Here is a 21901-nt window from a genome sequence, read left to right as displayed (position 1 = left end):
AACCAAACAAGAACTAAAAAAACTGTTTGTAACATTATAATTTTAATATTTTCTGTTTTTTGTTGAATCCTGCGAAAAAGCACATTTTGGAATCTAAGAAATTTAAGTACATAATACATATTCTGCACTGACAATCAGCTCTTCAGGCTGTTTACAACCATTTGTGTATCCTTGTTTTAGTCTTCTGGATTTATAGCAAAATTTCTTTTAGTATTAAATTTTGAAATATAGCCTAAAACTTGGTTAGAAAAGTTTGTACATTTCGGCTTTAAATGGTTAATTATGACCATATTTACATTACAATGAAGCTCTGTGTAACATAAAGTAAGGAAAAGATACCGATACCTCGTTCAAAAGAAACCACTCTCACATTGCCCCTCTAAAACAACAGGACTGCATATTTTTGTAACCTCGCAATATTTTCTTTATTGTATTTTTTTATTTAAATACAAAGCATTTATAAATTGTGTTTAAATTTCATTGTAAATGTTGACAAGGTTAGGAAGTAAAATATTATATGTATAGTTCGGTTGTTTTAAAGGGGCTACAGAGAGTGGTTTCTTTGTTTCTTTTGATCGGAAGTATCGATACCACCGGGAAATGTAATAAAGTGATAATAAATTATTTCTTCTTACTATACCTGAATGTAAAATGTGTCATTTCGGTCACTTAATAATGCGAGTGCAAAGTAAATGGTTTTAGCACGAATCGCTTCTGTGGGGTTCCAGCCTAAGGGAGACAAAAAATTATGTCATGTAACCGAAGAATTGATCTATTGTACAGTATCGGTTATCGGACATAGTTACGTAACTGTATCCTTTCATTACTTTATGTCCCATGGTGTATGCTGCCTCATCCTCATACATTCCTGTTAGTTAACTAAAGAAAGCTAGGCATAAACACAGGAGTAGGGCAACAATGGAAGTGAGTGAGAACTCCTAAAACTTCTCTCTCACCTTCATGATACTTACTATGACGCTTACTTTCTGCTTCCCATATTTAATTATACAATTCAATAGTTTGTCGCAGTTTCAAATGTTACATTTTGGAGACCTGACTGTATATCCCTAATGGCCGGTTCCACAACTGTATTAACCAGAGTTTAAGTCGGTGAAATCGGTCTAATTACTTTACCTCAGATAATTCACCTAGATCCAGGAAAGGTCCTGGTGGCAAGTGGACTACACTGAAAAATACCATTAGTAAGAAAAGGAATGGAATTTTTTAGTTAATCCACTTGCCACCAGGACCCTTTTCGGATCTAGGTGAATTATCTCAGACTAATAAGTAATCAAGTTTACCGATGACTTAAACTCCGGTTACAACAAGTTGTGGAACCGACTCTAAGCATAGTAGATTCGCAAACGTATTGCATGAGATAGGAAAGGATTGAGATATGCTTGTATTCTTTTCTATCCCATAAATATCACATTCGTTAACCTATTGTACTTGGGGCTTGTGCGACGTTATTAATCAGATAACAGTGATTTTACTCAAGTAGCTGAAATCGTGGGAGACCTCCTCTACATCAAACCATTTATCCAATGCCTTCCCTTTATGACCTTTATGCACCAGGAAGGCATCAAAAAAATAATATTCTGGGGGGTGCGACTCATGATTTCACCTACATTATTGGAACCGCTGTAATACGCACACATTTAAGTCTCAAGGCTATTTTGCAAATGTGATTATATATTACAATGGCTGTTTATTTCATCGTCATTCACCCGGTGCCATCATCGAGTGAAGAAAAGTGCAATCATTATATTCATTTTCATTAATATTCTTTTGAATCTATCCAATCAGGAGATTAATTCCGTGTTAACACTGGGTGAACGCCGCAAACATCCAATTTTGCTTAAGGAGGGTGGTGACCCAAACATAACTTTAAAACTAAAAATTAATTATTATCTAAGATATAAAACTTCAATAAAAGTTACTTTTATAAAATTCTGAGAGATTTAGTTCTATAATTTTCAGAAAAAACGATGTTCAATTATAATTTTTTGAAATGTTATTTTACACGGTCAACATCCTCCTTAAATGATATCTTTTTTTAATAAAATAAATCATATATTGCATTTATTTTACTAAATTATTTATTGTAAATATAAATATATTATTATATATGTATACAATTAAAAAATAACGCTATTACTATATTGAAAGTTACATAATTCAAATTTTTATTGTAATATTTTTCTTTACTATAATGTTTTAATTAATTGTTATAATTAATTTTTTTATTTAAATATATGTAAAAATATGCAGATGTTAAAATAAATAAGAATTATATAAATGCTGACTTTTCATTTGTGTAAAATAGCAGGGTTGCTACAGAAGTCTGTTTTTAAATTTCCATGACTTTTCCAGGTTTTCCAGTACCAAATCTGATAAATTTCCAGGTCACCTTTTGAACATTATAAATTAGAGCAATTTTTGAAGAAAAATTGGCCTAATAATAATAAATTAGAATTTTCCTGTATTATAAAAATATTCACGTTAGATTATCTCTATTTGATTATTAAAGCACAGACAGGGTGTCTACTGAAAATATGACTTAAAATTCCAGGACATTCCAGGACAGATTTTTTATTTTTCCAGGACATTTACATGTGTAATATTATTTCATATTACGATTAACATAATTTAAATTAACCTACTTGAACAAAAATATTAATTTTATTATAAAAAGAGTTAAAAATCAATATTATATATATATAGATATCAGATTCTTTAATCAAACGACAAATTAAAATTATTTTTTAATGGATCAAAAAAATTATTTTTTTAAATTTGAGTAAAATTTTTAAATTATTGAATATTTAAAAGCAAAATATAGAAAATTCAAGGATATTTCAGGACATTTCCAGGAATTCCAGGACATCATTTTTTAAAAGAAAAAATGTAGTGAAAAATATTAAGTGGAATAAAATTCCAGGCATTTCAAATTTCCATGACATTTCCAGGTATTCCAGACCTTTTTTTAAAAAATCCCTGACTTTTCCAGGTTTTCCAGGTTCTGTAGCAACCCTGATATAGAAATGTGAAAAAGTTTACCTTTAATATTGAGTCTTTCATGCTTCTCGGATATTTTAATCACAAATATCTCCTCAGGTGCAAACCGAAAAAATCCAATTTCGCTCTTAATATTTAAGTTTGAGCTTCTTTTACATCCTGTCAAATTTTGGCGATGGAGAACGAGCTGCTTTCTAATTTTATTCATGTTTAAAAAATCTGCTTCCATGGAAGCAGATTTGCAAAAACGAATTTGTTGGTTAAAATGCAAACTTCTAATAAGCCTCTATTAACGTGGAATCGGGTAATAAAGCACCTTAAATTAAAAGTTTTTTGCCTAATTAAACATATAATACTTAATAATAGAGTTATTTAATCAGTCTGGTATTATTTATTTTCATTACATATATTAACAAAGAATTAATTAGAAAATTCATATTATTGATATATAATTAACATTCAATAACATCTGGTTTTAAAAAAAGAAAACTTACTTTAAATTGTTACAGTTGCTAAACGTTGCGTAAAAATGATAACATATATTTTATATGATTGTCAGTAATAAGTAAGATTTTACAATTTATGAAACAGTGGTGCAATATACATAGTTACGTAATGCCGGATAAGGACGATACACTTTTACTACTTACTACGTTATCACTGTGCCTATAATGCGTTAAAAATTATATTTCACATTAATTGTTACATAACATTTAAAAAAACAGGTGTTACTCATCATAAAGTTGAAATTATTCAAAATATGAAAATTTTCAATTAGAAAAATGATTTTTGTAAAAAATAAATTACATTATTTATGTGACCTTAGGAAGCTGTTTTGTTTATTTATTGTGACATTTGTTAGTTGATATATCAAATGTTCTTAACGTAAAAAATAATAATTGTGCAAAAAAATTTTAGAAAAACTATTTCTAAATAAAAATTTTGAATTATAAAAATATTAAATTTATAAAAATTGTTGTTATTAAAATGATATATATTTTTAAAAAAATACATTATTAAAAATTAATGTTTATAGTTTGCAGAGATAAATACTGAATTAAAATTTTCCTTTTAAACCATACGATTAAAATGAAAAAAATTTACTAACAATATACGTGTAACAATTGCAAGAGAAATTCTCAATGATCTCTTCTATCGCTTACGGAATTGCAAGAGACATCTTTTATTCGTCTTGTTAATACTTCCTTATCCAATTTTTTTGCACAATCATGGTTATTTAAATTTTTCGATAATGTATCGGATAAGTTAATTCTATCAGTCGACAACATACTAGAATGGTCTAACCTATGATTCTCGAGATTTTCGTTTTCACTTCTCTCAGACCCATCAGATCGTAAAGATTTTTTCAAACTATAATCGAATTTTTTGAGATCGTTCTGAATACTCCTTAGAGAATTTGACTTATTGCATTCGTACCTTTTTAATATGTTATTCTCAATATCGTACCGACGTTTTATTAAATCGGAGTTTAAACACTCTGTGTACGATTGGTCTTGTCCTCTTTCTGCAAACCGTGGAGATAAACTGTCATCGTGCAGGTGTTCCAAGTCTATTCGATGATTGAAACTATCAATTTCGTATCCACTCTTTACTAGCTGATTCTTTAGTCCTGCCTTAGCGGCTAAATGAAGATAGTTGTCGTCACCGATCGGCGCTTGTCTGGAAAAATTAAGAGAAATTATTGCAAGGCAAAAACTTTCATTTTGAGAATTCTGTTTTGACCAATTTTTGGAATAAGTATAAGGAATAATTAAATTTGGAATCAGGAATAAGCATTTGCAAATTGTTAATCTCAGGCTTCGCACTCATCAAGTATATGCTACCATTTGGGTACTTTTTTAGATTTCAGCCACTAAAAGTTACTATTTCTATTTCAAATTCTTTAACACGATTCAATTATTTTCAATATCTAGTATTTTCATAAAATTTCGCAAAAAAATTCAATTATTGTAAAAATATTGATAAAATTTATCCAAAATTAAATTATTTTTATAAATATAATTTCCACAGGAATTCAATTATTATTTAAAGTAAAATTTTCATAATATTTATTATATTTCGAAAAAATTAATTACTTACAAAATTCTTATAAAGAATTCAATTATTTTCAAAAATAACAAAAATTTTCCAAGAAATTCAATTCTTTTGAAATATTTTAATAAAATTTTTCGAAATAATTCAATTATTTTCATAAATAATAAAATTCATCGCAGGATTTAAATTATTTTTAATACAATTTTACAGGAACTGCTCAAAAAATGTAATTATTCTTAAAAATTTAATTTCAATTCCTCGAAAACATCAATTATTTAAAAAAATGTTTGTTTAAAATTCTTTGGAAGAATTCAATTCTTTTAAATACAATTTTAATTTAATTTTTTTGAAATAATTCAATTATTCTTTTAGATTTTAATAAAATTTTTCCCGAGATTTCAATTATTTACATAAACAATTCTTCTAAAGAATTCAATTATGTCGATAAATAACAGAATTATTCCCAAAAATTCAATTATTTTGAGTCATTTTAATAGAATTCTTTGCAAAATTCAATTATTTTTATAAATAACAATATTCATCACAAGAATTCAATTATTTTTAAAAGTAAAAAATTTCTTCTTGGAAATTAAATTATTTTAAAAAATTCTAATAAAATCGTTCTCAAGAATTCAATTATTTTCATTAATAATAAAATGCTTTTTAGGAATTCAATTATTATTAAAAAAAATTTAATAAAATACCACACAGACATTCAATTAATTACTTTCAAAAACTTTACTAGAATTCTTTGTAAAATTTAATTATTTATAAAAACTTTTCGCAATTCAATTATTTTCGATATCTTTTATTTTCATAAAATTTCTAATCAGAATTCAATTATTTAATAAATTTTGTGTAAACATCTTTGTAGGAATTAAATTTTTTCATGAATAATAAAAATTTCTCAGGAATTCAATTATTTAATTTAGAATTTGCATAAAAATAAGTCGAAAGAAATGGATTATTTAAAAATTTTTATAAAATTTTTCGCAAGAATTAAATTATTTTTAAAATATTTAAATTCGTTGCAGGAATTGAATTTATTAGCAGGATAAGAAAGAAGTAAATATTTTTGATGAGAATTAGGAAAAGAGTCAGGACAATAAAAAATATGGAATGGAATTTTTGTCAGTTTTGTCAAGTGTCTATAAAACATGTTTTTTTGGTCGTCAAATTTAATTTTGCGAGAGCTACTTTTTGCCAATTTTTTAAAATTAATTATCGAGTGCGAAGTCTGCAATCTTGTACTCACTTGCTTCCGTATTTCGTGTCTCGTGCTAATTTTCTAAAGTAGGATCTGTGTTCACACTGCAGAGCAATTGTTGCATCCCTAAGTGCAATCAAAGTTTTGAAGCAAGATGGAACGTCTTCTATTGGCGATCCTCCATTAGGTAACACACACATTTCACTGGCCCCATAAACAGCTTGACATTCACATGCACTCATCAACGTCTCCAATCGCGTCATATTTGCAAAGATTAGAGAGTGAATTCTTTGCAAATCACGGTCAGGATCCAAAACCATTCGTAATCCAGCTTCAAATCCTGGAGATACTTGACTACATCCCAGGGCTCCTTCCGTTGCAGCTCGACAACTGTCATGTAGAAATAGATAGAAAAAATAATTATTAATTTTAAAATTAAAATAAATGTAGACGAATATTTTAAGTTTAGAAATATAAATTAAAGTGTCTACACTTTAATTTAATCTTAATGAAAAAAAATTTAATATAATATGTGGACGTCCACATGAAAAGGGCCCATATTGTCGGTCATTTGCAAAAGTAATCCGTATTTTAAAAAAGGTGGTGTGGAAAAATTTAAAACCTCTTGATTTTTCATCTTTAGGGTGTCCTGGACTGTAAAAAATTCGTATCTGAATAACTTCCCAAAAGAACTAGAGATATTGATGTTAGAGTCTTTTTTTCGTAATTGTCGAAATGAAAATTTGGATATTGCGTCAATTTTCTCATAATAGAGACTGTCAAAAAATTTTTAATAAGTGTAATATCTATTCTTTTTCTTCAAATGACACAATAAAATTGTACCTAATCATTAATCTTGTAAAAAAATGGTTTTTTTAATAGAAAAATTCTCCTTTTTAGAAAAGGGCCCATATTGTCGGTTTTTCGTATTTTCAAAATTAAGAGGGGGCGGATGGTTTTAAAAATTTAAAACCTACTGGTTTTTAATCTTTTAGGTACCCTGGACTGTAAAAAATTCGTATCTGAATAACTTCCCAAAAGAACTAGAGATATTGATGTTAGAGTCTTTTTTTCGTAATTGTCGAAATGAAAATTTGGATATTGCGTCATTTTTTTCATAATAGAGACTGTCAAAAATGTTTTAATAAGTGTAATATCTATTCTTTTTCTTCAAATTACACAATAAAATTGTACCTAATCATTAATCTTGTAAAAAATGGTTTTTTAATAGAAAAATTCTCCTTTTTAGAAAAGGGCCCATATTGTCGATTTTTAGTACTTAAGTACGAAATTTTTAAAAATTAAGAGGGGGGATGGTTTTAAAAATTTAAAACCTGTTGGTTTTACATCTTCAAGGTGCCCTGAACTGGAAACAATTCTTATCTGGAATAACTTCCATAAGAAGAACCAGAGATACAACAATTAGTTGATATCGCAATCTTTAATTCCGTTTTTCTCGAAATGAGGTTTTTGGCGTTCTAAACTTTGAAATTCCGTAACTCAGCGAATTTTTAACCAAAAAAGTTCTAAGACCACTCAAAATTTTCCAAATTTTGCCAGGAATATGCCCATATAGATAACTCCAATAGTGCCAAAATGGGCCCTTTTCATGTGGACGTCCACATATATTAAGTAAACAATTATGCTACGTACCATAGCCAATGACCATTGATGTAAGCGCTGGGATGATATCTTTCTAATCTATTACTATTCGTATGACAGATTTTTGTGAGTATATCAATCCAATCCTTCTCTTCCACACAATTACTGGCTTGAATATAAAGAGCTCTTTGCCTTTGTACAATTTGAAACATATTTTTCATTTTGAATGAATTCTCATTTAACCTCTCTACAGCCAAAATCTCTTCTAAAGATATTCTACACAAAGGTTCTTTGCCTGTAACAATCATTACGTAAAATTTTATAGTTAAAAACAAATAAAAAAGATAAAAAATAAACTTTAATTACCTTTTGTTTTTGAGTATGTTAAATCTTCGGTAGTCAGTCTAAAATATCTTTGTTTAAAATTCTTACGTCCAAAGCGTTTTCTACCTTGTGCTCTCTTAATCATTATACTGTAACAAATTAGAATTATTTTTCATTATTTCAACACGTAAAGTATAAATTGATAATTCACCACTTTTATATTGTGACCTGGCAAGTTAATAGGGACCTTAGGTACGAAAAAATCAATTTCCACCTTTTCAGTGATTATTATAGATGATGTGCTTTTCACAATTAAATAAACAGCGCACCTCTAGCTTTATTAAATACTAGCTGTTGTACCCGTCTTCGACGGGTTTTAGTTTCTACCAATACACACGGAGAGAAAAATCAATTGTTTATAGCATGAATGCTTTGTATTTTAAAAGTATGAAATGTTAGTATACTATAACTGCAAGAAAGTATACTGCGATTGCAAGAATCCTATGCTTTTTCGGTATTAGTCCCTTGCAACTGGCTATTAGGCCACGCCCAGAGCCTGGGCCGACCAATCACATTGCAGAAAACTTTTACCGAAATCGCATAGGTTTCTTGCAATCGTAGTATGAAGAACTTCATGCTAAAAAGCCCAGATATTTCTCTCCGTGCATTTAGCACTGTTTCTACCAATCTGGAAAATCAGGAAATAGCCGGGAATTTAATTTAACCGGAAAAAAATTATAATTAGTTACCATTAGCTATTTCGGTAGGAAAATATTACTATTTGAATAATCTCCACCCTTTAGCAAAAAATAAAAAATTATTAAAAATTACCAAAAATTCGAAAAACCGAATTTCTTAAAATTCAACATTTTTTCCTTTTCTTTTGTGGCATTTAGCTTTATTATTTTTGTGCTCTTCAAAAATACTTTACTTATTTAATAGTCTCCACCCTTTGGTAAAAAACTTAAAATTATTAAAAATTATCAAAAATTCGAGAAATCGAATTTCTTAAAATTCAACATTTTTTCTTTTCTTTTGTGGCATTTAGCTTTATTATTTTTGTGCTTTTCAAAAATACTGTACTTATTTAACAGTCTTTACCCTTTGGTAAAAAATTTTAAATTTTTTAAAATTATCAAAAATTTGAAACACCGAATTTCTTAAAATTGAACATTTTTTCTTCTCATTTACTGCATTTAGCTTCATTATTTTTGGACTCTTAAAAAACACTTTACTTGTTTAATGTTGCGAATGTTACTGGAACATTACGTGCTACTGGGGAAGTAGAATGAAAATGATTATTATTCATCAATATTTTCATTTCTATAGGGTAAATGCACTAGTAGTCGGACACTTAAGGATACAATCTTAAATTATGCTTTTTTTCTTGAAATAGCAAATATCTACTGTGTTTATAAGCACATTATTAATTAAAGGAGTATTATATATATATATATATATACAGACAGAAATTTTTTTTCTTACATTTTTTGAATTCTAATGTCTCAAAACGAAAAAATATATAAAAATTTTCAAGCTTGGAGCAATGTACAGACAGAAGTCTGATTTTATTAATATAGATTTTTTACAAAAGTGCTTTAAATATGGACGTAGTTGGCTAAAAAAGCGTAAAAAAAACTCTGTACAAAGTAAATGAATAAAAATTCAGCGGATTGGCTTGAAACTCGTTACACGAAGATTTTTGAGGTCGCTGGTTATACACAGCGTCATGTAAAGATCTTCCTATTTCAAGAATAAATAAAAACCGCGACAGTAAAAATGAACAAGAACAATAACAATCCTAAAAACTGCAGAGTAACGAGTTTCAAGAAAATCCGAACAATTTTTTTATTTTGTCCGCCAATTGCATCTACTATTTCGAATCAGAAAAAAATCTGATCCAAGATTAGTAATCGGCGACCTTAAAAACTTCCGAGTAACAAGTAACAAGTAACAAGTAAATTTGATAAACTTGCAAAATGTTTTAAGGGTGTTCGATCAAGAACGGTATTTAAAAATGGCGGTCAGAAGTTATACTTTTTTTGATACGAATGTTTATCGCAATTGACACATTGATAGTAATTTAAAAAGAATGAGCCTGAATTTTGAAAATTTTTGCTTTAATTTGAGTCTAAGAAATTAAAGACTTTTTAGCATATGCAACAATAGGAAGTAAACTAAGAGATTTCTATGTACCCGGTGGGTGCTGCCCTCTGAAGATATTTTTTAATAGCACTAATTTGTTTATATTTCGCTTGTGTGGTTCTAGTTTACTTCCTATCATTCTATTTATGTATAAATATTCAATTTATTGGAAGAAAATGAAAGTACAACCATTCAAGATTCCGGCTGATTTTTTAAAAATTGCGATAAATGTCTCAATTGTGATAATACATAACCCAGTAAACGAAAACTAATTGAAATGAATTAAAAAGAATTCACAAAGAGCTTTCGTGAATCCCGCTTTGTGACAAATACGAATTGGAGCCATGATGCAATTTTCCTGAATTCGTGAAACTGTATTGAACTTCCGAACCTTCTATCCGTACCAATTCACTGGACAAGTTTTGAGCCTTTAATTTTTTTCAATTCGTTAGCACGAATTCAATGCATTCCTTGGCCATTTCTTTCGAATGCGAATTCGTTTGGACAAATTGGTACATATTGAATTAAATTCAATTGAATATACAAAGAGCTTGAGTGAATCCCGCTTTGTGACAAATACGAATTGGAGCCTACCAAAAATGTTAATTCGTTTCAATTCATTTGAATTAGTTTTTTTTTACTGGGAATCCATTTCAGATGAAGCATAAGTTCTGACAGCCATTTTTAAAGGTTTTTCTTGTTCGAACACCGTTAAGCGAATTCATTTGATTCTTCCTTTTTTTGCGCCATATTAGATGCGCCATTATGAATTTTGAAAATCTGATGCCAGATTCGTAATCAGCCAACTCAAAAACCCCCTATTAACGATTCCCAAGCCATATCAACGTGCAAAAATGTCAATATCGACTTGTTAACTTTTAGAACGTTTTCTCAAAAACTTGATGTTAGACGTAAGGTCTAGCTTTTAACTTACCAAGTCACATTATACAGATTACTGAATTAAATTACTTTAATAAGTAGCATTTCAGAGACCTAAGTATGTCTCTAATTTATAATCTTTTTTTTTTTGTAAACTGTCTATACGAACCTTTTATCACTTTCAGCATTGAGAGCAAGAACAGAACATACTGTGTTATGTGAGAAATTCTTTTCAATTATTTAAAAAAATGTAAAATGATAATTGTATTCTAACTAGACTTGAACTATTATTATATTATAAAAATCATTCTAATAGTTTTGAATAAACTGTTTTGCGCCTAACTTGATATAAAGTTTAAGGGGGGATCCTACTTTAGAAGGCCTAAAAATAGAGCTTTTTTAAGAATTTTTTTTTTTTAAGTAGGAGAAAAATAACTTAGACCTCCGCGCTTTCTGAGATGCTTTTGTACATATTTTCTATTCTTGGTTCAATTAGAAACTATGTACATATGTTAACTTTGAAATGTTTCTTTAATTTTATGTTTCCAATAAGAATTGCGGTCTCTATCGTGCCCACTGTTTTTTAAGTCCAGATGTGCACCGCCGTCAACAATTAATTTTAACTTCTTCAATTTTTAATATTTCATGTCAAAAATTTTTTACAAATGATTCAAATATGTACAAAAACATATCATTCGCCTTCTTAACAAAATTTTTTAAAAAAGTTCGATTTTTTGGCCTTCTAAAGTAGGATCCCCCTTTAAGTAGATCTGCATCTTTTTTAATATTCATTTCTCAATGTGGCGCTATATTAGACGGTACATTTTGTACTCAACATTAATTATGTTCCGTGAGTGACATTAGCCAACCCTTTTGCCATTTTAAAATGTGAATCACAAAGTTTTATTTTCGTTTGTAAAAGTGACTTTTCATTTTTTTAAATAATTATACTTTTTTGAAACAAGCTTTATCATACTATCTTTTCCTAAAAATGTTATAACTGAAAAGTATACAGTTAAATTTTTACGCACAAATATTAAAAATTACGCAAGTTATGATTTTTTAAGTTAAAAAACATTATTTCATGTTTTTTTAATTATTTAGGTACATTAAATAAATGACCATGAAACACCCATGTTTGCGGTTCAAGAATGCTTTAGGAAATGTATTTAAGGAAAAATTAATGTTTACCCTTCTTTTAGCATAACTGGTTGCCCGTGATGAACCACCGTCCGATGTCTAATGGTGCTACCTCCACTAGTTGAAATCAACTCCAGGAACTGTTTGACTGCTTGAATGTGTCTTTCAGTATAAAATTCTCTGTAAGTTGAAAAAATGTTGTAAAGTTAAGTACCAAAAGCATTAATTATAAAAATATATACTTTATTTTTATTTTATGATTTTCGGGCTCGCTAATTGCGAAAATGTCAGTTTTTTAAAATTCAAAATGGCGGATTCAATATGGAGGACATTAGGACAGATTTTAAAACACACAAGGGAAAAGTTTTATAGTTATGTTGAAAAAATTTGTGGCCTGAAATGATTAAAACTAAAATGAATGCACACCTGTAGACACACTCCATATATTCCTCTTTACAAACACTTCCTGCTTCGCCTCGACAACTTACTAAATTCCCAAGACTCTGTATCGTCTTCGAAATTAATGTTAAAGTTCTATTCGTTTGTGAATCCTGAAATAGAAATTTGATTGTAAATTAAAGTCGGCTTAAAGCATTAAAAAACATTTTTGAAAGTAATGAGTAATTTCTTACAATTTGTTCGTTAGTAATATCAAATAATCTAGGACCCAAAATTGCTGGAGCGAAAAATCTTAGGAAAATGAATCCACTAATAACAGAATAGCGCACTTCTTTATTTCTTGGAAAATGAGTAGCGGCAAGTTCCCTCAAGCAAGCAAACATTTCACACATTAAAGGTGGACATCTTATTCCAGAAGTCGTTATCGCCGTAAAAACTCGTTCGACGTACTCCTGTTTTAGAAAGAAAACAAAACCAATTCTTTCAGGGTAGTTTATTATACAGGTGCATTACTTTTTAAGATTAGAAAAGGAAACACAAGTGATAGTGTACCTTTAGATTTGAGAGATTCGTTTGAATAGTGTTTGCATCTTTTATTCTGGTTGGATCAATTTCACATGGTTTCTTCTCCGAAAACACTTGCTCCATTGCTGGCCTGAGAGTGCTGTGCAAGTAGTGCAAGCCTGCAAGGCGCATTCCTTCGTCCATCATTTTGCTCACTAATGTGTTCCCTCGGAAAATTGTAGTAGGATCCCTAAAATATAGAAGTAATTATTAAACTGCCTTTAACAAATAAAAGTTGTTGGTGAAAAACAATATCAACTCTGAAAGCAAAAATAATGAAACTAAGGTCAATAGAATTAAAAAAGTATTTACGTGAGTTTGGATATCTCATGGCTAGCAAGAGCTCTCATGACTGCAACTAATTGGCAATGATGAACTAGAACGCGAACAAGAGGTTGCGCCGCATCCATTTTACACGACACGATTTCTCCCAAAATATAAACTGCCGAAGACGTAATGGGTTCGACATGAACACTTTGTAGCAAAAGACTTCGCAACTTGTCATACATCTCTGAAGAAAATACATGATCAGCCGTGTAATGTATTTTTAAGCGCAATGATCCCAGTCCTGGTAGAGTTCCCGGAGGTGTGGAATTGTTAGAAATTTTACTAGGTCTATGTTTTGCTGATCTGGGTTGTAAGAAATACCTACAAAAGCAATTTCAAAAATTAAGGCTTATTGACACTTACCACACTATGATTATCATAATAACAAATATTTATTAACATTGGAAACGTGTATCAACCACTTTTTAATTCGCCAAAATCGACTTCGGCATTTCGCAAATTTAGGCCATTAGGAGAATAACTTGAATCGTTAAAGGACTACTGGCCTGATCATTTTTAGGCCACTAGAATAAACACAGATTATAATTTTACTTTTTTCGTATTTCAATTTCTTATTTTAGTTAATTATAAATTAAATTAAATATTATGTAATAAAAAAACCTACAAATAATAATAATAAAATCGTTTATTCAAACAGTTGGTAATTATGTTTTATTTATTACAGCAGGATGAGTTTAAATGACATCGAGAATTGCATAAGATGTTTGCTTTGAAGCAAGCACATGTAATTTTGAAACTGCAAAACTCATATTAAAACCGTCAGAAATGAATCTATTTTTGGAGTTTTCCATTTGTCTATAGCATAAAAAATCATCTTATCATCCATGACCTGTACGAACGTGAGCTTCTAAAAGTTTGTCGTAAAAATTCTCCATTGCAACCATGAAAATTAAGAGGTTATTAGGATCACTTCTTTTTAATATGACTTGCGTTTTACCTTCGATTTTCAAAAGTTCGTCAATAATCCTGAAAAAATTGACTCTTATTTTATGCTGATGATGCTAAATTGTTTACAGAATTCTGAGGATCTACACATAGAAGTGGTCAATTTTTATAACTGGTGCAATAATAACTCACTTGATGTTAATCCCATAGAATGTAGATTGATGACCTTCACAAGAAGAAGGGGGGCAATTGATTTTCAATATAATATTGTGGATAACCCACACTATGTTATTGAAGATCTCAGAGTTTACTTTACATATAATCTTAAGTTTAACACCCACGTTGACACCATTGTGTATAAAGTGAGTACAATTTTACGTTTATTTGTTCAGAACTTGCAAAAATATTAGTAAAAATGTACTTTGCAGGACCACCTTCATACGATCTCACTCTGGTGTACAGATAACAAACTCCCTTTAAGGGGATTTGAACCTTGATGACGTCACAGTTTGTGCAAAGCATTAGTTTTAAATCTGTGACGTCATCATGGTTCAAATGCCCTTAAATCATTCCAAATGTCAAATCCTTTCGTTCAATAAATCAGGTTTCCCTTTTCTTTTTACTTATGCGATTAATTGATATAACGTGTTTGTTCCCAGAGTGACATCGACCTGTGACCTAGGGGTTACTTTTACATATGACTTTAATGTCAATGATTATATTTCCTCAATGCTCTCTACATTCAATAAATGCCTCGGCTATTTACTAAGACCATGAAAAAATTTTTTAAATATTAAAACATTTACACTTCTATTTAACGCGATGGTCCGATCTCCTGCAGAATATGCATCAGAATTATGGTCTCCCTATTTTAAAAAATACTCAGAACAAGTCGACAAAATTCAGAAGCGTTTCCTTAAATTTTTAGTTTTTAAAAAAGACGGCAAATACCCGCCAAGAGGCTGCGATTATTTATTGTTATGTCAACGTTTTAATTATGAAACATAAGAAAGACGTAGTATATCGGTCGCAATGTTTCTATTTAAGATTATCCGGTATCTCTTTGACTGCCCAACACTATTAAACTTGATTAGTTTTAGAGTACCTCTCATCTCGTCTCGAAACTATGAACCTTTCTATGTAAGTAAAAGTGACCTACAGTTGATTAATAGAACTCCAATCTTTTGGGCTTGGTCTCATATAAATCAGCTCTATCATAATATGAGCCTTGATATGGATTTGTTCACGATATCTCGAAATGAATTTTTAAAATGTCCGTACAATCAGAGGTCACCTTAACAAAAAAGCAGAAACATGCAGAGCTATAAGAACAATTTTTTGCCCTGGGCAAAAAAATGTTATGTCGCCTACTAATTCTTCTTACACATTTTAAATGAATAAATGAATGAAGTAATTAAAATCAGAGAAAATGACTTGTACTATGTACTTGTATGTCAGGGTGAGAAAAGGAAAGACTAAAAATTTTGTCGGAGGCGTCCCCTGAGTACTAGTCTAATTGGTGTGTTCAATTAAAGGCTTTTTTCGAGTCACGGGAATTACTTGATCAGTGGCATGATCTACTAAAAAAACTTACCATGCGGTTGTTGAATTGGTAGATTCTTTTTGCAAAAATCCTATGGTAACTCGCACCTCCCCTAAAAATGCAGGTTGCTCCCCCATTCCAGATGTTGTGTGCCACAAAGCAATAACTACTTCACCCACTTCGCAATTGTCTATTGAATAATGAGAAACATCCTTTTCCTTCGCTTCTGACAGTTCTTGCTGTAAACATCACGAAAATAATTAATATTTTAAATTCTTCATCCTTGAAATTATTTTTGTGCAACCAAATATTAATCGAATTGAAGACCTACGTCAAATATAAATGTTTCATCGAAATAAGGAGATGTGGTTTTCTTTTTAACTTTTGTGCGCTTTGGTATTTGCTTCCCATTATTGTACATAACAGTAATTGTCGCAAAAGGATCACAGCCTCCATTTTTAATTGTTAATTCACTACACTCTATAATTCTAAAAGAAAAAAATGATTATATATTTTTATATAATAAAAATATATTAAAAAGATACTTTTAGTGAAAAATCACCTGACTGATAATTTAGGTTGATCACATCCAACTTGAGGTAGCAGAGCGAATTCAAGATGAACTTTCCCCTGCACCTCAGAATCAGCGTCAACCGGCCTCAAAGGGAACCAATGTTCTTTATTATGATAAGTCGCTAAATCCTCTCTTTTTATCGCTACTTTACCTAGAATTTTATCTTGTTTTAAATGACGATCTGTATCGAAGACGTAAATGCTCAGGTAGCGAAATTTTCTAGGCACATCGAATTGAAATTCCTCTCCAAAAAATGGACTGAAAGTAAAATTATTGAATAAATTCTTTTTATCACTTGAGTTATTGATGGAAATTTGTCAGAAAAAGAAAACGAGAGACTCTTACTTAAGTGTTCTTGCCATTGTTGTAGTACGGAATATTTCTTCTTGGTCCAATGACAATGCACAGTACACATCTCTTGTGCCTGGAGATCCATGGCTCCTACTTTGAAGATTCTTTGCCTCCCCTGGTCAAAATTTATCAAATTTTATATTATATAAATAATATAGCTTAATATTGCTAAAAATATTAAGATTTTTTATTATTTTTTCCTAATAATTGTGAAAATTAACTATTTAAGAACAGGAATTTTGGAAAAGTGACCTAGGATCTGTAATCAAGCTGGTGTCTTAAACAAATTAAGAATTAATCTCACTAAATTTCACGTTCTTACCTTCTCCAGATCTAAATCCCCAGTATTCTTTGATTACACTATAAACCAGACTCTATTGCAAAGAGTATTTTCCACCTGCGATTCAGGTGTTATTTTTTACTCTAATCTAAATTTTCACGAACATTACAGATTTTTTATCCGTAATACCAAAGACTTTAAACAACTTAATACTATCCTTACTTTGTTTAACTCTCTCGTTCACTCAAAAGTTGAGTATGCCGATAAAGTCTGGAATCAATATTTTAGCAAATACTGTGACGAAATTGAATACATTCAAAAACGTTTTTTAAAATTTTTAATAGTTTGACGGTATTTATCCTCTTCAAGACTCTGAATACTTGCCTATGTGTCAGCGGTTCGATCTTTACATCTTAAAAGAAAGATGAATTTTGCCAGGATTGATATTTATCTTCGACTTATTAAGATTGCAAATTGTGTGTCCATATATTAGGCGAAATAAAATTTGAAATACCAAGACTGTCTTCAAGATATCAAATACCTTTTTCTATTCCAATAACTACAATCTAGCCACGAATTCATGGACCCTATTTACTTTGCATGTTACCATTGTAATCAATTGTAATGAAATGTTTCGTAAACTTTTTATTAATATAAATACTTTCCAAAATGTAATTTCTCGAAGATGTATCTCACCAATAGTTCAATAGGACCACGGAGAAACATAGTTATACTAAATAGATAAATATCTCTGTCCTTTTCTAACTCATGCTTTGCGTTCGCAAAAAATATTTGCGAAGCAGTTGTGTTTCGGCTTAGGCCTCAGCCTTAATTGAAAATATTAAAATACTTTTCAACTTATTTGCATTAACAAATTTGGGCAATTGTTGGAGCAGGAAAGTCCTTTAAAAATGTCTGTCAGAACGAATTTTTATCACAAATTCAGACAATTATCGCAATATTGAAAAAATTATCCGGAATCTTAAATGTTTATACTATGATTTGCACCCCAGAAATTAAACATTTATTAACAAGACACAAAATGAGTGCTATAAGAAACATTGCCAGAGGGCAGCACCCTACGGTCACATAAAAATTTCTTAGTTCACTTACTATTGTTGTATATATATTATTATGTTATAATAAATCTTTAATTCCTTTGGTGAAAATTAAAGTAAAAATATTCGAAATTCCGGCTGATTCTTTTAAACTTACGATAAATGCTTGAATTGTAATAAAAATCCGTTTTAAATAAAGTATAACTTCAGACCGCCATTTTTAAATATCTTTCTTGCTCCAAAACTATACTTTTATAGAGAAAAAAGGTTCTACATTTTATTTACACTGTAAAAAAAATTTTCTATAGATTTACAGTTTTGGTTTGTAAATTTACAGAAACCTGCAAAATTACGTCTGTAAATTTGGGAAACTTAATACTTTTAATGCGACAATTTTACAATTTTCTGTAAACTTACCACTATCAGAGTAGGTAATAAATAGACACAATTATTACCTACTTTGATAGTGTGATTTTTTACAGTTTATAGGTTCAAAATTTCAGTTTGAAGTAAAACAATCTTTAATTTCAAGCTCTTTAAATCTCTAATAAAATAGTCAAATTTGACTAAATGATCTAATTGACAAAAACTTTAATTATTTTGACCTAACCTAAAAGTGACTTTAACAAATAATTACTTATTACTAACTGATGTTTTATTAGTAGAAATATAATTTAAAAGAGTGGCAGACTTTTTACTACCAAGTTGGTAATTTTTAACTAATTCAAATTTATAAAGAGGTTTTATTGTTTTATTTAATGAATAAAATCCGATTTTATTCTATAAATCTTGTGATTTGAGTATATTGTTTAATACTAAAAATATTTCGAAAACACTATTTTTATTTTTAAGAAACGAATTTTCGAAGTTGACAGTCAAACGAGTATTGGTAACAGTGCAGCGTGCGTTGAAATAGATCACATGTTATATTCGACAGTCAAAACATTAAACCCACTTACAAAAACTTTTTCTAAAAATTGTGATCTACATGCTTTATGAAAATTAAAGAATTTGAAATTAATTGTGCTCTATAAGCAGCATTAATTAATAAATATGAATATTTTTAGTTAAAAAATAATACCATAATAATAGGTTTGCAAAATTTTGAACAATATTTTTTTTAATAAATAGTTTAAATACGAATTTCAGATATTAAAAATTGTCCTTTCTTAAAATTTGAAGCTTTTGTATAAAAAAACATTTTTCTCATCTACGAATAATATTTTGCTATATCAATAAAATTATTAATACAAATAATATGTAAAGTATTAAACAATTTTGAATTGAAATTCACATTTATTTAGTTACTCCAAGCATTCGAAATAAAGAAAAAAATGTAAAAAAGAAAAAAAATGTAAAATATGAGTGATCTTCGTATGAAATGTCCCACATATTGGAGTCGCATTGATTTGTATGGATTACAGGGTAGGAAATCCGGTGTAACTTGCGTTCCATTTAAAACTTCACACTCCATGAAATAAAATAAACAATTGCAAACTCCACCTAAAGATTTCTACACAAGATGACTTCTCTTAATAAAAACTATATATAGACTTATTTTTTCTTCATTCGAGAATATCGTAGGAGTTGAAATATAGGCGACACTTTATATTTATGAAAATAGATGCGAAACAAACACTTGAAAACATTATTTTACAAACTCAATTTAAATTCACTATTTATCACTAATGTATGAAGAGAATGAATCATTGAATTTAATAAGAATAAGAACTCGAATTGCAGTATTTTCATACCAATTTTAATCTTTAATCTCTCTTCTACGCGAACTAGGCGCGTCTCCTCGGCCATGTTACCTCCATGACACTACACCACATACTGCCATTAGAAACTGAACCACCATGATCTGACTCTGACTCAAAACTGACTACACGCGACACACAATGAAAGGATGAAACGCAAGCCGTTCTTTCATTCTGTGAATGGAATTCTGTTCCATCGTGATCATGATTCTGTTCCAGAGGCTCAGGGCCGTAAACCACAAGTGCACGTAGCTTTTAACGTTTTTAATAACGTCAGCAAAAAATAATGCAAAACAGACAAAAAAAACTCGTCAAATTTGTAGATTGACAAATTTAACTCTTTTATACTTGCTCTGCAAATACAAATTTGATCCTCCTCTTTTTAAACGAATTTTAACAAATCACGTGTAGTATTATTTATCGATATATCGATAATCTTATACCCGAAGAGAAATCGTCAATCAACTTTTCGTCAATTTTTACTATATTATAATTAATGATTGAAATTTTTCACAAATTTGACGATTTTTTTACAAATGTTAATTAGTTGTAATAATTAATATTATTCTATTATGTTAAACTAATTTACTTTATTAGATTTTAGGCATTTTTTTATTAAATTTTTAATTTTCATCAAATTGGCTTCAGTTTGATGAAAGTCAAAATTCCTCAATTTAATGATATATATATAACATAATAGAAAAGTATATATAAATTGATATAAAATATATAAAATATATAAAAAGACCAAAGTTCGTAAAAATAAAAAATTTTTGTATAAATATTCTTTATTTAAAATAATGTTAAATTTCTGTGGTTAAATTGTTTTTCAACTGAAAAGTAATTAACTTTAACTATTATTTACTTTACAGGTCTCGATTAAAGTATTTCATCCAAATTTTTGAAAATTAAAGTTTGCAAAATTTTAATTACAAATTTTAAAAATAATTGAATTCTCAAAAGTTTTAATGAAAAATCTGGAAATAAAAATTTGAAAATAAAAAATTTATTAAAAATTATCTTTAAAAAATTAATATATTAGTAAAATATATTATCGCTCGTCAAATTGATGTCAAAAAATGGTAAAAATTTTTATATAAAACATTTTTCTGTGTTCTAAATTGAAAATGGTATTTTCTACATTTATGATTTTAAGATCAAATAATAAAGTTAATAAAATTAATAAAAATATACTTATATATACATATTTTTTATTAGTTTCACCAAATATTTTCAAACTTGACTTTTTCTCTTTTCATTACGTTTTCTGACCTCAGGAATTCAAAAATAACATTTTTAAAAAAAAAATCATTCCGTGTGTAACAAAAATAGTAAAACTTAATGTTAAAAATTGCTATTAGGTATTATTGTTACTTCTTCTATTTTCAAAGACAATATTTTTTTAAAAAATTAGAAAAACTTACTTATATAAATAGTACCCAAATTTTAATAACATGTATATAAAAAAATTGACATTGAATAAAATAGTAAATTTTGCTATTAAAAAATTTTAAATAATTATTTCCAGAGTAAATTTTATAATATATCAGTAGTAAATTTTATTGAGAATTAGTAAAAATATACTTTGAATTTAATAAAATTTATTTCGAAAATAATACAATTTGTCAAAAATTCCAAACAACATATGTGGATTTTTCTTAGAAGTAAAAGTTATAAATATATATTTCATATATGTTATCATTTATGAAAAAAACTCTGATGAAGAATATATAGAAAGATTTTTAAGTTTCATGAAACTGAAACTTTTC

At 28.8% G+C, this 21901-nt stretch overlaps 2 protein-coding genes across 3 annotated transcripts in view; one reads left to right on the top strand and one right to left on the bottom strand.

The window, feature by feature from the left end:
* Positions 1–3381: 3381 nt before the first annotated feature.
* LOC122506161 (ras GTPase-activating protein 3) lies at positions 3382–20303 on the bottom strand. Of its 2 annotated transcripts, XM_043618194.1 has the most exons (15): positions 20127–20303; positions 17029–17149; positions 16672–16941; positions 16441–16597; positions 16161–16348; positions 13646–13981; positions 13322–13523; positions 13003–13221; positions 12797–12921; positions 12422–12550; positions 11400–11408; positions 8249–8355; positions 7934–8177; positions 6329–6670; positions 3382–4698 (listed from the first exon to the last, which is right to left on the bottom strand). In XM_043618194.1, the coding sequence occupies exons 1-15, from the start codon at positions 20179–20181 to the stop codon at positions 4158–4160; spliced, it is 3045 nt and encodes a 1014-aa protein (XP_043474129.1). In that variant the 5' UTR covers positions 20182–20303; the 3' UTR covers positions 3382–4157. The 2 variants fall into 2 exon arrangements, with proteins under 2 accessions (XP_043474129.1, XP_043474139.1); XM_043618204.1 differs by lacking the exon at positions 11400–11408 and having other exon boundaries at positions 20127–20302.
* Positions 14330–21901, top strand: part of LOC122506185 — a 30746-nt gene continuing 23174 nt past the window's right edge. Inside the window, exon 1 of the mRNA XM_043618236.1 lies at positions 14330–14928. Within this exon, the coding sequence (XP_043474171.1) occupies positions 14671–14928 (258 nt within the window). The 5' untranslated portion in view covers positions 14330–14670. The remainder of the gene's footprint in view (positions 14929–21901) is intronic.

Source organism: Leptopilina heterotoma, unplaced genomic scaffold (genome assembly GCF_015476425.1).
Source record: "Leptopilina heterotoma isolate Lh14 unplaced genomic scaffold, ASM1547642v1 Lhet_113, whole genome shotgun sequence".
NCBI lineage: Eukaryota > Metazoa > Arthropoda > Insecta > Hymenoptera > Figitidae > Leptopilina > Leptopilina heterotoma.
The sequence above is the reverse complement of the archived record's forward strand: the minus strand, read 5'-3'. Positions and strand labels throughout refer to the sequence as shown.